The sequence below is a fragment of the Lonchura striata genome, chromosome 4, assembly GCF_046129695.1.
Source record: "Lonchura striata isolate bLonStr1 chromosome 4, bLonStr1.mat, whole genome shotgun sequence".
Taxonomy (NCBI): Eukaryota; Metazoa; Chordata; class Aves; order Passeriformes; family Estrildidae; genus Lonchura; species Lonchura striata.
In genome coordinates this window covers 23,462,872-23,478,985 of record NC_134606.1, presented here as the reverse complement: position 1 = coordinate 23,478,985, position 16,114 = coordinate 23,462,872, and the positions used below count along the sequence as shown (strand labels likewise).

Genomic DNA, 16,114 nt, shown 5'->3' with positions numbered 1-16,114 from the left:
CTGTAATGGATCTGTTTTGTAGAGGACCTATGGGCTACATGTGCTTTTAAAACAATGCACAGCATTCCTCTCACCCATTCCTTAGCAGACCTATTTCCTGGTATTCAAATCAAGACACGGCAGGTAGGATTGTATTGTTTGCCAGAATATCACAAAGAGAGTGCTGCAGAGTGATTTCTTGAGTAGTTGTCCCCGGAGAAACATCATGCAATAACCTTTTCTTTCCCCACACTGTGTGCAGCAGTTCCTTGCAAGTGTTGAGTGATGTAGTCAGTCACACTTGGATGACTTCTGTAGCTAATTTGCAGTCATCTCCTTTTTTCATATGCTTTTTCTTGGGTATGTGAGGGTAGGCTGTGTAACAATCTGTTGTATGAGATTATGGCAGCCAGTATGAATGTACCTATATTTATGTTTGAACACAAATGTATTTATAGCAAATGTTGCTTCTAGAGAATCAGGGAAGGTCAAGGAGTTAGCTGACATAAGCATCAGCATGTACGAAAAAATAAATATGGGTGAAATACAACATAGCTTTAATGGCCATTAATAGTATGGAGATTGGACTATGAATTGTTTTTTTCTGAAACAAAAGGGAATTAGTTCAAGCAAACTGGATAGACAGAACTCTTGGTTTGACTCGCTCATTGGAAAAAACAAGTCACAATGACACCAGAATTTAGTTTGTCTTTTGGGTTTTTTTTTTTTCATAGTATCAAAACATGAATACAAATAAAATGAAAATTTTATGTACAATCATAAAACCTGAGAAATGTGGAAGAGTTGCAAGAAAAGCTCAGTAAAGAAAATGGCTTAGGAAGATGACAGTCTCAGTTGAAAGTCATGGCATCTTTCCAAGATGATGTCCTCATTATGTGTGATGATGAGTAGCTGGTAGCTCTCACCCAGCTCCTAAAAGGGACTTGGCCTGAGGTGAAGGGCTTTCAGGTGCTCCCTGGGTAGCAGGTATGCACTGCTGGTGCTCAGGTTTTGTTTCCATGGTTCTCTGTAACTGCTGCACCATGGGGATGACCACCTGAAAGGAATCAGGGAAGATTACCAGGAAGGGACCAAAAAAAAAAAATCTTCAGGCAGAGCTAGATCAGATTTTTTCTTGAAGAGAAGCTATAAGGCTATATGTCTATTGTGTCTTATATGTCTATATGTAGTTTTAAATTTAACTATAAAGATAGAAAAATCACTATAAAACAGTTTGAACCAATTTTGCAGCATAATAGTAAGCAAAAAAAAACCACAGAAAGCTGTTCAGAAACGTATTTGTTACAAAACAAATGTGAGCCAACTAAAAACTAATATGAAGACTTGATCCAGCTTATCAGGTACACTCAAATTTAACTTGATTCATGTGGAGCTGTGGATATCTAAGTTGTGTACAGTTAAAAATAAATCCAAACCTGTACATGCATGATATGAGGATTTTTCAAAAGCAACATTTGAGAACTCCTTCCATTTTGTTTTTCAGTCTTATGGATGTATATGGAAAATAAGGGCTAGTTTTCAGATGATTTAGCTATGGGATTTGGGTACCAATGAGGTTGGTCACATTCTTGTAAGAGTTCCCTGAGCTTGCTGAAGAGCAGAAATTCCCCTAAGGTTCACCTCCACTGTGAGTGGATGTGTTTAAAAGCTTTGGCTAGTCTGAACCAGGAAAGATTGTTCTTAAGGAAAAACGAGATAAAACTAAGCAAAAACCTACAAACAGCAATACAGAAAAACCCCAAAACCAAACACAAGCAGCATCTTCATTGTAGTGATCTGGGTATGTCCTCGCTGGTACATACAACCCAATATCACTATTATTTTGCAGAGCAGTTTATCTTCACTTACTGTCTGACACTTACTTCTTAATTGGCCTTTAATAGTTGACTTTAATCCATCTTGTAAATCTTTGAAGTTCACATTTTATGCAGTAACTGTTGAAACCTTTGCTGTAATGAGAATCTATCTTTATGTTATCTTTCCACTGAGATTTATGGAGTTTTTAAATGTGATATTTAAAAATGGTCATACCTCTACAAAGAGTGGTTTGCTCCCAGAGTGGGCACACTACCTTAGGAAGACAATACTGTACTTTATTTCATCTCTTTGAGATCATGATTGTAAGGTTTGGGAGTCTTAATTTTTATCTGTTAGGATTTTTTCTTATGGTATGGTGCAGAAGTCCCCCTTTAATACTGTGGTGCTAGCAGAAAAGGAATCTCAACTGTAGACATTTGATATAATTAGATATAATAGACATTTGATATAACTTAGTGAGATTGCTTTGGGAAAGTATATACCTTTTAGAATGACAACAATGCATTTATGAAAAACAAATAATCATCCAAATCCGTATGTACTGATCCAACTCTTTCACAAGCTGTGGAAAAGAATTGTAAATACTGTCTTGTTACAGTCTGTTTTCCCCTCAGTAATTTTCTTTTCTAATCCTTGCACAGCTAAGGACTGTTTTGTTGTATTTTGTTATGAATTATGAGTTTGGCCCATTTAGGGGGAGGAGAGACTTAATTTTTTTCAACTCCATGGCAAGGAGTTGTCCCATATTGTCCTGCAAAAGAAATGCGAAGATTTTTGAATCAATGTTAATTTTACTGCATACCACTCACTTTTCTTCTTAACAGCAAGCGAGTACTGTCTCATTGTTTCACTGAACTTTTCCCCATTGAGGGGAGTTGAACAGGACATGCTTTGTCAGCACTGATTTGGAAAGCAGTGGAGATCTTTACCTGTTGTTTGGACCATCAGGTATGCATCCTTATAGGTGTCTATTTCAGAAGTAATCTACAAAGGCTGTGTAACAATGTTGCATTTAAAGTCATTTTAAGCTCAGGCTGCTATGGTCCTATTTCTTCTGCTTGCTCTCACTAGCTACCAATACTTGTGCAACCACCATCAGCCATTTTCAGGAGCCTAATCTGATTGAAAATATGTTTGTATATGGAGTTTTCAGCTGTGTTGGCACCCAATCCACATCACTAGAGAATTGCATGGATGCTAGTATATATAATGAGTTGATCTAATTCAGGAATAAGCTAGCATTGTGTTCAATAAGGGAACTGACATACCTGAAGATTTGGGAAGATCTTCCAGTTTCAGTGTAGTGCTATTTTGTCTATGTCCTGATATTTCTCTTTATTTCCTGGACAGAAGTTTGTGCTTGTAACTGCAGCCTGAGATATTAAAAGTCCTTAATGAATAAGGAAAAACAGAATTTGCTGCTTTTCCTGGTGTTTCCAGCAAGGGAGTAAATGAAATAAGAGGGAATGTATCTTAACAAATGATATGGTTAACATTCAATATATATTGATAGACATCTGAGAATATGAAGGCTATTCAGGTAAACTAAGAAAAAGGTAAAGCTGAAAAGCAACTGAAAGTCATATTTTGGTACAAAATCCTACACCAAAGGAAAAAACAATGGGACTTGGTTTTAGACTAAAACATTTCATGCTAGTGATTTGACATCTTCAGTAGCACTTCAGTTAAGACTTTGGATTTGTTATTCCAAACTGACCATAAGATGTGCCATGCAATTTTTTGTTTGCTTAGGGTTTTGATAGTGCGAGAAAATTGATACATGGGTTAATAGCCTACATTCCTGCGAAAACAATGCTGGATAGAACAGAATAGAACAAAGCAGTCAGTGTTGTGTAGCAAGGATAAGTCTTGCTTCTATAGTAAACAGTTCATAAATGATTGCTTAATGATTGCTTCACAAAATTTAAGACAAACATTGTTTTTAAATCTCACTTTCTGGCTATCTCTATTAAAAGCCAATAGCAAGTTCTTTCTTGCAGTGTTTGTTTTTCTCTGTCATGGACCAAAAGAAGCTACTGTGTGACCTGAGATTTCTTTGTGTCTCAAAATTTATGTGAGCGTATTAATGGAGGCCAACCACCAATACTAAATTTGTGCTGCATGTATAGCACAACAGTTCATCTCCTCTGACATCATGACTGAATAATTTATAGATGTAGTTATCCTGGAATTTGTAGGGATCATTAGCATTTTAATGAAAAAGATACAGCTGTTGTACTAAATCTTCACTTTTTTTTTTCTTCTCCCTCAGTAAGGACTTCGATCTGCACTCTGGAAGCAGCTGGCAGCGTGTGGGAATGTGCTGACTGGCACTATGGGCAGGCGGTACCCAGGGGCTCACTATCGGCCAAGCAGCTCATGTATGTATGCAATCAGTCTAATTTATTTGTTGCTTTATTACTTTTGAAGGCTGCTAAGCCTATCAATTTTGAAATAGTATTTATAAAGAATGCTGACTTATGCTAATCGATGGCAGCCCTTCTGTGTGCATACCCAAATGGTAACTATATTGATTTATGTTTAAACTGCAAAGGTGCTTTCTAGAACTTTAAAAAGTGGCTTGCCATGTGACTTGACCAGATCTACTGCAGTGTGCTGTGGTTTGTGCTGTGGTTTGCATTCAAGGTCTCCAGCTACATTTATGATAGAGTTCTAAGGTTAGCTGCTGTTCCTCTTCCCATCCATCTCAAGCTTTTAATACCAGATACCTTCAAATTAATAAGCTACTGGAGCTCAACCTAAAATGTCACTGTGCACTGTGGCTTCAATTGCTTACAACTGCAGCTAACATCCCCACTTCAGATTATTTATATTCTTGAGTTTAATATTATTCACATTGTTTCTTTCCTCTGAATTGTATCCTATTGGAATATATTACATCATCCCTTGCTGAAGTTTGTCTTCTATAGAAGTACAAAAAGGGAGCTCCTAGAATTTACCACCTCACTCCTTCCATCAGCAGCCACACTGCAGTGGTTCCACAGTGCAGACCATGGGAAGTGAGCTGATGTGACCTCCCTGGAGAGCTGTGGGGTAGCACCCACCTCCAAAAGTCTGCTGCTGGTTCTTGTGCACTTTCTGTTGATCCCTCAGGCTACTGAGGTGAAGTTGTGGTAGGTTAACTTTTGAATGCACTCTTCCTTCTGCTGTGGCAAAAGAATGTGATCCCACTGCATGGTAAGATCCTGCATTTAGAACCTGACATTTGGGGATATGCCTAACCACAGGGCTAAACCCTAGGAAGCAGTAAAGCATGATTACTTTCTGCTGCAGACTAATCATAGATATCATAAGAATGCATGTTAAAATGGTGCATTAGTGCCAGCTTAGATACTGTGTCCAAATTAGTGTTTGAGGGATATTGTCTGTAGTACAATGGCTGTTATAGTTTTGACAGATCTTTGGTGGTCAGATGCTGGAGTACTGAGTTGGACTGATCTGTCTGAATCACTAGACATTAATTCTGGGCATTAGCTTTCAGACGTGGCCTCTCAGTGTTACTGCCAGATATGATATTCACATCCCATGCCTAGGCTTAAAGCTCAGACATTTAAGATATTCTAGTGTAGAATCAATCCATTCCTGCTTAGAGAGAATGAGTAATAGGCATTAGATGCTTACCAGAAGAGTCTGAAATGCTGTTCCTGTTCTCTAGTTGAACAGTTTTAAGTATGAAGAAGTAGAATTGTTTACCTGGGGAAAGGCTGGGGCTCCCACCATCTGCCAGGGCCAAAACTTGTGTCAGAATCAGTTGGCACCAGAATTCCCTCAGTTTGAGGACAGAGATACCAAAACACCTACTTCATGACTGCTTTGTGCTTTTGTTAAGCTAAATTTCCCCTTTCCTTAACCTGTCAAGATTTCTAAGCCAGGAAACTAACTTTGTTTTTTGGTTTTGGTACTGTATGATTTGTTCAGTTTCCTGGTGCTTAACATAGCATGTTTTGGACATCCAGTAATAATGGTATTTAAATTGTCCAGTATTTGGGAAATGTGGATCATAATGAAATCTCTGATAACAGATTAGATCTTGATGGAAGTGCTGGCAAAACACAGGATTTTGCTTTTGTATTCTTTGCATAAATAATGAGTAATTGCACCATCTCTGTTATGGTATTTCATGTTTACAGTTGTTGCAATCTTGATGTCGTACATCAAGGACTTGGTGCTGCCTTAAGCTTTAGTCCCTGACTTTTATCTTCTGTCTGTACGTATACTTATATATAAAAAAATCTGTGAAGGGAGGAATTTGGTCTGTGTGGAATATAGCAGCTGTATTGCCTTTTAGGTGGTAAGGTAACATTTCATCCATTTATGGTATTGACTGTTTTGATGAAGGATTTCATAAATTGATTGGATAGAATAGTGTATGGTCTTATGAGAATAACAAAGGCTTTTATAGTCAGTTTAAACAGAGAATGACTTATCTGAAGACTAATGCTAGGAAATATATTTCCCATACAGGTGCTGAAGGCATAAAAACCAGCAAGGTATTTAAGTTGTAAAATGGAGAGCTGTGAATTTAACAGGTGGCTGCAGGTTTAGACTTCTAAAAAAGTGTAATTAGAGAGCAATGATCTCCCTTGATTATTGTCAGCAAGCAAAACAGTCTTAGGCGTGTCCCTGGTACCGTCTAATGCTGTTTGTGCTGACAGAACACTCCCTCGTGTGCTGTTTTGTTGGATTTTCTTTCTTTTCCTTGTGAAAACATACAGACTAAGGATGGATGTACAGTCTCCATCTACTGAGAAGCTAGGTCTTGTAAACAGATTTCTTTCATTAATTTCTCCTGAGCTTTTTTACTTACATTTTTCTAATTCTTGCTCACAAACTTCACTTTTCTGCATTGGTTGCAGCAGCTCTTGTAAAAACATGGTTCTGTTTGGGATGTTTATGTAGACTCAGATTTTATTTCATACTAAAATTTTTTCTGTGCACCAAGATTTTTGTATGTCTGGCAAAGACCTTTTTAAAAGGCTTGTCCATGCATTTCCTGTCCACAGCATAACAACTCATTTATTTTAATTAGTTGTAGTCTTTTGCATGACATTGAAATCTGACCAAGTGTTTTCAAGAAAATGGGTTTGACTCTAGTGCTTTCAATGTTCCCAAAGGGCTTAAACAGCAGCAGCAGCAACAACAATAATAGTAATAATAACAAAAATGAAAAATGCAGAGTTTTGTGAGACTGCTTTAAATAAAAAAACAAAACAAAACAAAAACAAAAAAAAAACCAACAACCAAAAACCACTTCTTCAGAGGGCATTGGAAGTGAGAAAGTACAGAAGTAAGTGGGTGGTAGTTTTCAGCACTTGCTGACCTTTGGAGTGCTCAGGGGTGAAGGCTCAGTCCTGCAGTGGCACCTCAGCTTTCACTGGGAGGAAGGGACCTGCCTGCACCTTGAACTCCAAGACCAGCCCTCGCTGCCCAAAGACAGTGGTGACACATGTCCCACCCTAAAGTCATCCTCTAGATTTGTGGCAGGTAGAGGTGGATTTCTGGATTTTTGACCTATTAGTGACTCAGACTAAGGTCCGTATGAAATAAATTTTATGTGATTCTGCAATATAATTATTAGAACTAACTCAGGTTTTATTTCAGAAACTTCAGGTGGATAGTCACTTTTCATCCCAAACAAACTCTTTTGGGGAAATACCATTTTTCTGAAGCATTCATAAGTCAAGGATGACAATGAAAGGAAATATTCCTCATGAGATGGCACTCCCCTGGACTGCAGATGGGAGAGATTTGAGTCTTGGTTCTTCACGATCATCTGCTTCATGATAAAGCTGCTCTTATAAAGAATTCAAAGTGCTTGAGGGCAAGAAGAGCAGGGTTGGTTTTATAAACTTAGGGTTTGATTTCCCTTGAGGAGCACTCAAATTTTTGCTCTGCCTCTGTCTATTCAGCTTTACAAGGCATGCCCAACTGTGCCTTTCATTGCACTGAGCTTGCAAGGGAGCTGTTGTTTTATGAAACTGCTTGAAAATCTTAGTTTCAATGCAGTGAGATAAACAAATATGAGAATGGTGACATAAATAACAGCAAACCCCTGAAAGAACCCCAAACTTCCAGTCTTGCAGCCAGTGCTGACAATTGCATTGCTATCATTAGCACAAGATAAGTTGGTATAAAAATGTCTCATGGTGTGGCTCTGTGGGCTTGCAGCTGCTCCTGGAATAACAAAGTACTGACTCAGAGGCACCTAGCCCCTAGGAGGAGGAGTGTATGCACTGTGCAACTCTTGGTAGAAGCATCAGTAAAGTTCTATATCTGCAAAATCCTGTCCTGTATCTCCTGACCTTTTCTTTCCAAAGACATCTTGGTGTAAATGAGATTCAAGCTTTAGCGCTGCTCAGATTGTGCTTGGGCAGGTGACACTTTCCTGTAAAGTTTCTTTAAGAGCTCCACATAATAGCTGAGGAAAAGACAGGAATACAGATGACTGATGGAGTGGAAATTGCAGAAGTACCCAGTGACATGTGTTGCTCTCTTCCTTAAAGTCTTTCTGGTTTCTGCCTTTCCTAGGAAGCTGTGTGGAGACTGGCATAAGAACTTCATTTTCCTCTTGAATGATCCTGGTGAAGCTCTAAAGCATGTGCTCTTGTTGGCAGATAAGAGCTGACTCAGAGCCTGCAGATGAAAAGCTTTCTTTAGGGACTGTGTAGTGCTCTGAATGCCTATCATCACTTATTCATTTATTTCTTAGCATAATTAAATAGTAGCCCTATCTCAGGATCATGACAGGTCAATTTCTTCTTCTTGGGGGAGTCAGAGTTAGGTGCTGAAGGTTCCCTTGTAATTCCACTTGGGGTTGCATATGGTCATGGAGAGTCACCATGATAGCAGATTTGCATCTTGTGTCCCCTTTCACAGAAACTCTAGTTCCTTTGGTATGTGATACCTTGTAGAGATCTGTGAGTTTGTAGATAGAAAGAAGAACAGAGAATTTTGGTTAGCATGTCAAGAACTCAAGATTCTATGTTGTAGTTCAGGCCAGTAATACTGGTAGTTTGTTCTGTTCCACTTTTCAATGTCTTCTACAGCCAAGTTTCTTGAAACTGAATCTACTTTCAGCTACACTTCAGTGTAATTAATATAACTGCCAGTAAGTGCAGTTGCTTTTCTGTTATGTTCTCCTTTCACTTTATTATGGATTGATCTGCTTAGTTTATGGGGTACCATAAAGCAAATATGATAGTTTGATTTCATTTTCAAGCACGTGGTTTGTTTTATATATGAGCACTATGGGCAGAGCCTTCTCAGGGAGCTCTACTGGCTGCATTAGGCCAGGATTCAAGTCATTGCTGTATTCTAGTATCATAATGATACTGGGTGAGTTACTGTAGGGTATGGCTCTTTCAGTCATCCCTTGGCATCCTCTCAGCTTAAGCAGTACTACAACACTTGGTTTACAAACTGTTGGATGTTTAGAAATATTTCTGATTCGTCCCGTTGAAGTTTGGTTGAAGACAACACGTAGCTTTGCAGGGAATTTTCAGCCTTGCTGAGATGTTTGTCTTTGTGTAATGAGCCTTATTTTAGTTCAACCTTTGATGAAAAAAACAGACTGGAAATGTAGAGAACTTTTTTGGTGTGATGTATCTCAGCTCTGTTCCTTTACTGGAGGCAAGGAATATGTGGGTAGGACATGAGTCCAATTTTCAGGCAATTTAGCAGATGTAGTTAAAAGTGCACATATAGACTAACCTTACCTAGGTGAGATACAAGATGTCTTTCATGTACATGAAACACAGACAATCTTTTCAGCATGCAAAATCCTAATTTGCTTTTCTTGAGAGCCCTGATAGTCTCATTGTGCAAAAGCTGACATTCTCATGTTCTTTTCTGTGTCTGAGTCTTGGGCTTTTTATTTTTATTCACTGGTGTAACTAACTAGTTACTAACTAACTGGTTACTAACATACTGTTAGCAATTTGAAATTATTTGCAAACACTTAGGGATTAATGAAATTAGATGTGTTCTTTATAGTGATACTTTTGATAGAAACATACTTTTATTCTTTATTTCCATATAGAGTTGTAGAGAGTAAACAAAAGGATTATTTTCCACTTTTTTTAATATTCAAATCTTCATCTCTAGAGCCTAATTTGATACTAAGTACAACTTAAAGAAAAAACAATTTTTTGCTGTAAAATGCTCTTTCAAATGCTTTCTAAGATCTCAACTGTGAGGCAGTAAAAATAGGTGGCTTAAAACTATTGCTACCAGTCTGGGTAATCTGAGGATAAAAACATTTCTGGATAACCTTGTTTGATAAAAGTTTAATGTATAACTAGCCATAAATTTGTAATATGTGCTTCAGATGAAGTTGTAGCAGGTGAAATCATGATGCCAGGCCATCAGAAGTTTATAATAAATTAGTTTGAAAAGGAAAACTGAAATGTCTTTATTTATGTGCATGCACTTAGTTGTTCTTGAAGAAGCAGATTGTGCTCAGGAGTATGCAGCCTTGTTTCTGGGCTTAGCAGGAACAGGGAGTGTTTGCGAGCTGCAAATAGCAGGGCCACAGACAAGGAGTGTGGGAGGTGGTTACTGATAATAATCTGTTTAATTTTTTTTTCCCAGCACAGCATCTGTGCTGGAGCCATAACCATTCCACCTGACAGGGTTTCATTAACATTCTACCTACTTCTCTAACTGTGACCTGTGCTTTATGTCCTTCCTGCTTTTGGTGCCTGTGTCACCTGATCAAAGAGTTTGGGATCGGTCCAGTGCTGTTTCAAACAGCTGGAAACTGGTTCTGGACCTTGTGGGTTTCCTTAAGCCTGGTAAGGAACAGATCATCTTTTGAGTGGCTCTGTTTCCTGATTTAGGAACCGATCAAAGTTAAATTTATGTGGAGCTGAAAAATCCCTGGTTTGAAATCAGTCTGAGTCAGTCAAAGTAGTTTCATATGCAGAATCTGTAGCACTTGTTTCCTTTCTAATGCTTCATCAAGCATATGGGTAGGCTGCCTGTCCTACAAAACATTTTGGTTAGGTTTTTTCACTGACACAGCTTATCCTAACTTTGTTTCATATGACATTTTGCTTTTGTTTTGGTATTTCTCATCAGCTTTGATTACACACTGTTTACCTTCAGGCTTCGTGAGAGTTATTTTTATATGGCACTTGAGATTAAAGCTGCAGAATACAGAAGTTCTTCTTGCCTTATTGGTCATCTCAATTGCAGAAATTCAGATTACAATTTCTGAGTTTGTGTTTCTGTTTAAGGAGAGTGATATTTATATTTGTGCCCTGTATTAGCATTTAGATTAAAAGTAGGGATATTTGTAAATTAGCAAATAAGTCCGAGGCATGATCCTTATTGTAATTTAATGAGTAATTTATATTGAGTAATTTATATGGCAATTAAAAAAGCGTAATGTTAGGGCTCAGCAGTTTAATTTAAACAACGGGATTAGAAAAAATTACAGCCATTCACTTAGCAAATGACATGTCTTGTTATCTGTGATCACAAGTAGCCAGCAGGTAAAAGACACGCCATCTTCTTGCTGTGACAACACTGGTTTTGCCTACCAAACTGTTCCATTCTACACACAGGGGAAAATCTAATTAAAGGGAGAAAATTGAATTTGGAAAAGACTTAGCATGCCATATTGGTTTTTTCCCTCATTAAATGCAAGATTAGTCTTTCTGGCATGTCATGGCAATACCTTATATAAATAAAAGAATTGCTCTTTATTTCCTAAAGTGGTTACTTGATTTAAGAGTACTGTAGTAGCACAAGATAACCCAGGTTCTCTGCTATATAAAGTTTCAGTCACGTAGTCAAATATACACTGATTATTTAGATGTATCTATCTTAATTTAAAAAAAAGTACAGCAACAGTGGATTTAGCTATTTTCTTTTTGTCATTAATATTTTTTATTTTTTATTATTTTTCTTTTTTCTTTGCATCTGTTAGAATCTGACTCTGAGAAGCATCTTGTCTTGGAATTTTTTCTGGTTGAGGAGTTTGACTGGCTTTGTAGGAAGGGGGAAGGATAAAAATAACAAATTAGAAGGCATATTCAACTTGAGTGCTGCAACTCATTCAGGATCTGAAGGTTTTTTTCCTCAATTGCACCACATAAAGAAAGATCAGCTATATGGATTCTCATGAATAAGAACACCACTAGAACAGAAACAGCACTGCTGCTAGGCTGTTGCAGTTGGCTGGCAGCATGATTAGCTCTAAAAGAAGAAATGTCATTCTTGTGGCAGCAGGGACTGGCAGGGTGCCTCTTGGGGATGGAGGAGCCAGGACAGAAAGCTGGTTACCAGGTGGTGATTTCAGTAGGACTAGGTGAAGCAGGAAATAACTGGAAATGGGAGAAGCTGCATTTAGCAATAAGGCTGAAGTGGCCATTTTATTCTGGTGTGAGGACAGATCCAGGGTGGAGTAGAGAGGGCAGCAGTGATTACCTGCTTGGGCAGGAGTGTTGTATTTGATGATCTGGAGAGGTCCTTCCCACCCTCAGCAACTCAGAGATTTGTGTGTACTCATCTGCAGATAGATTTGAGAGTACCATGTGTAAGGTGCTGGCAGGCTTGCTCCTTTCCTGCTCTTGCATTCCCCACAGTGCTCTGCCCACCATCATAATTCACTTTCTTGGCTTTGCTGAGCTTTTTCTTTCCAGCTTCCAAGCTCAGTCCAGCTAAGATGTCATTGCCAGAGAGAGCAGGAAGAAGCAAATAATTGGCTGTAGTCTCTGATCTACCACAGCACTGCATTTGAATATTTTCTTTCCTTTTCCATTCTGAAAGTGTTAGGTGTTGCCTGGAATTTGTGTAGATATCTAGGTAAGAAGAATCAGATGACATTTGATACTAAGAAAGCTTCTAGTCTCGATTCTGATTTCAGCTAATAATGTAAATCTGGAGTTTATTAGGATGCTTTTGGCTGACATATGTTTAACTATTTAGCTGGTCATAGTTTTAGAATTAATGTTTTAACATTAGAATTCACTCATTGAAGTGAAGGGCGTTAACTAGTGTTGAGCTGCAATCATTGCAGAATGAAGGCGTTCCCTACAGCTGCTTGGAGTTAAACTAAAGCCCAGGTATGTAAGACCTGTGGCTGTAGTCCCATGGCATGAAGTTGTCATTAAATGTTTTGTACTCAAGAGATATCCTTGCAGAAGGGAAATCTGCTTTTTGGAAAGATTTGTATTATTTTTTTCCTATGTTTCCTAGATGCAGTGGCAAAATTTTCATGAGTGCCTTGTCTCTCACTGTGTGTGTCATTCATATCCAAACCAGAGACTTTAGGGCAAAATGGTTTATTTATTTATTTATTTAAGATGGCCAGGAAAGGGTCCGATACTGGAATTCACTGCCTAGTTTTCTTTTTATGATTCCCTTTTGTGAGATCAACCCTGTGCTTCTTAGTTTCATATGCTAGATCTCATTCTGCAAATTTTCTTGTGAACCTGCTTTACTGCTGTGTTCTCTTTTACAATGCTATGGTGGCTTCCTGAGTAAGCTGTGATTGGGTAATTGGGGAAAACCTCATATTTTCCAATGTATTTAAGTTTTTGCTACAGAATGTTGACTAAAACTGGAGACTATTTTTGAATTTGTGCTCCTAGTAAAGTTGTACATTAGCAAAAATATAATAGTTATTTTTAATTACATGTTTGTGTTGCTGCAGACTAGTCTCTCCTATACTTTATTGACTATCAAATATCATTAAAAACTCAGACGATCCTCACTGTTATAGTGTGAGCTTTATTTAGAATGCTTTGTATATCTCTGGAGCTTCTAAAATGTGGTATTTTTCTTTTGTGTTTTCCTTTGGTTTTAATTCTTAAATGGTCCCTCTTTTCAGATTTCAAATTATAATCTATTTCCTGATGCATTGCTGACGCCCCGCGAGCCATGTCAGAAGTACTTCCAGGTCAGACGCCCTTTAAAAGATTCTGCTATGCAAATATGTGAAATTTTCCTCCTATTTTTCTTCTTCTTCTTTCCAGGTCCATATTTCACTTTCATTTTGCACTTACACATGAAAAAGAGAAAACACTTCATTTTTTTTTAACCATGCCTTTTTGAAGAAACTCTCTATTGAACTTTTAAAAAACTTCCTGTAGACAATACAATACAAAAAAAGTCATTAGATGGCAAAGACAATTTGGTCATGCACTATTCTTTGTTTACAATGACATTTTCTCTCTCTTTCTTCTAGCTCTGAAAGTTAGATTATAAGATTGAAAAACATCTACAAAAGCATTATTTCTATTATTATGATCCTTAGAGAATTGGTACTACTCTGTGTTAAACACAGTATAGTGTTAAAAGTATTTTAATCTGTATCTGTAAGAGTGGTAAAAGTATTTTCATCTATATCTGTAAGAATGTTAAAAGTCTACAGCTGAGGCTGGGAGTTCTTTTTAAAAGTGAGCAAGTAGAAACCCTTAATGAATTGCTATGCCAATCTTCTACCGAGTTAAGTGCTGTCTTGAAGAACCAACAATTTAACCATGTTATTATTCCCAGTACTGATAATGTTCTAACTGTTGTTAGCTTTTCACCAGAGAATATTTTTTAGTGCAATACCCTACTTTTACTCACAACTTAACAATGTTCCCTGACTTAAACTGAGATTTATGTATCAATTCAGTGATTCCTGGTCTGGTTGTCCATTTGTGTTTGCTTTTCAGCAGAAGGTAGAGAAATTGAAGATAAGGTGCCCTGTGCCAGTAGCTGGTGGCCAGACAGCAAGGAGCTGTGTAAGAGGGGGATGGAGTCTGCCTGTGGTGGCAGCCCTCAATGCAGGAATCTAGGGTTCCTGCATTTTATTGAAATTTTTAATTAGGAAGTTGGCATGTGCTTCCTCTGGGAAAAGGGATGCGTTTCAAGCATCATTGTGTCTTGTATAAAAGAGGAGGGACAGGCTATTGCTCTTCTTCCTTACACTGTTCTACTATGCAATCTTTCTTCAGTGCTCTTAGGCATTTGCTTGCATTTCAATTTTTCTGACGCTTTAATTAGTCCCAGTCTCGCAGCAACTTCTGCTCTTGCAATGGAAGATCTGTCCATCTGTATTTCTTCTTCTCTTTTTGCCTTCTTTTCTCTTTTTCCCCCTCCCTTTTTCTCATATCTGTCTGCTTCCAAGAGCAGAGGGAAGCTGGCCATGTGCTGGGAGCGCAGAAACAGCATGCCTGTTCATTGATCATTTGATCCTGATGGTTTGATCAGTGGATCACCTGAGATGGGGTCAGGAGAGGAGATGGTGTCTAGTGAAAGGCTTGTTTTGACATTTTTCTGTTCATGGTCATACACTAGCCCAACTTAACACCCAAGTCACAAACACTTTGTGGGCTGCAAAGACTCCTTGGCTCAGGCATTGAACAATGTGCCAATGTTCATCAAATCAATGGAGAACCTTTATCAAGCAGATTAGTAAAATGTGATACATTTTGTTGCGATGTTTCCATGGTCTTATTCATAAAAAATTTTCTGAGTAATGAAACAATAACAGCAGGGGACAAGCTAAAGATAAGCTGAGAGGCAAATACATAAACTTTATCTGGGAAGATTATTTTTTAATAAATATGTTCAGTGACAAAAATAGTGGCAAACACTGCATGAAGTAGCTCATATTGAACAAAGGAGAATAATAAATTTCAGTCTTGTTCCATATTGTGGTAATTGTATTTATTGGTGAAAACCATAAATGCTTGTTTTAATTTGCTGAAGCATGAAGTAAAATGTAATCTACCAAAATCCCTAGATACCATGCAATTACACAAATTCTAAAGGTCAGGCAGTGGCAGGGGGGAATTATCCTGCCCCATTGCTTTACACTTTTATGTGACTTTCATGTTGTCAGAATTTGAGTGATTCAGAAAAGAGTTCAAAGCAGCCAGCTGATATGTAGAAGCTGTTTCATGTAAAATGTTTTGGTAACATCTGATCGGATGTGACCTTGCTTACATTAGACCGGATTGGTTTTGAACAAGATCCAGAAACCTCTGTGTGTGTATATGACATTTTTATCTGAGAAGTAATGTATAAAGTTCCTTTAAATTTTGTAATAGTTGTGTTTTAAAGTCTCTTGTGGCTAAAGTTTTTTCCAGTATGTTTATTAGTCATTACCTAAGATGATGGCACAGCATGTCCATGGGGTGATCTGTCCTAAAGAATTTGCAGAGGTTTAGTTTGACTGACCAGGGCTTGAGAAATTGGCAAACATGAAAAATTGTAAAATTTAGTTTAAATTCTGTTTTTAACAAGTTTTAGAAATTGTTCTTCAACAGCTGGGTGA

At 37.8% G+C, this 16,114-nt stretch overlaps 1 protein-coding gene across 8 annotated transcripts in view; it reads left to right on the top strand.

Moving 5' to 3' along the window:
- The window catches only part of APBB2 (amyloid beta precursor protein binding family B member 2), a 165,728-nt gene that overhangs the window by 60,610 nt on the left and 89,004 nt on the right, over positions 1-16,114 (top strand). For all 8 annotated transcript variants that reach the window (XM_077782812.1, XM_077782817.1, XM_077782819.1 and 5 more), the window contains one exon: positions 4,091-4,199. In XM_077782812.1, coding sequence (XP_077638938.1) covers positions 4,154-4,199 — 46 coding nt within the window. In that variant the 5' untranslated portion in view covers positions 4,091-4,153. The remainder of the gene's footprint in view (positions 1-4,090; positions 4,200-16,114) is intronic.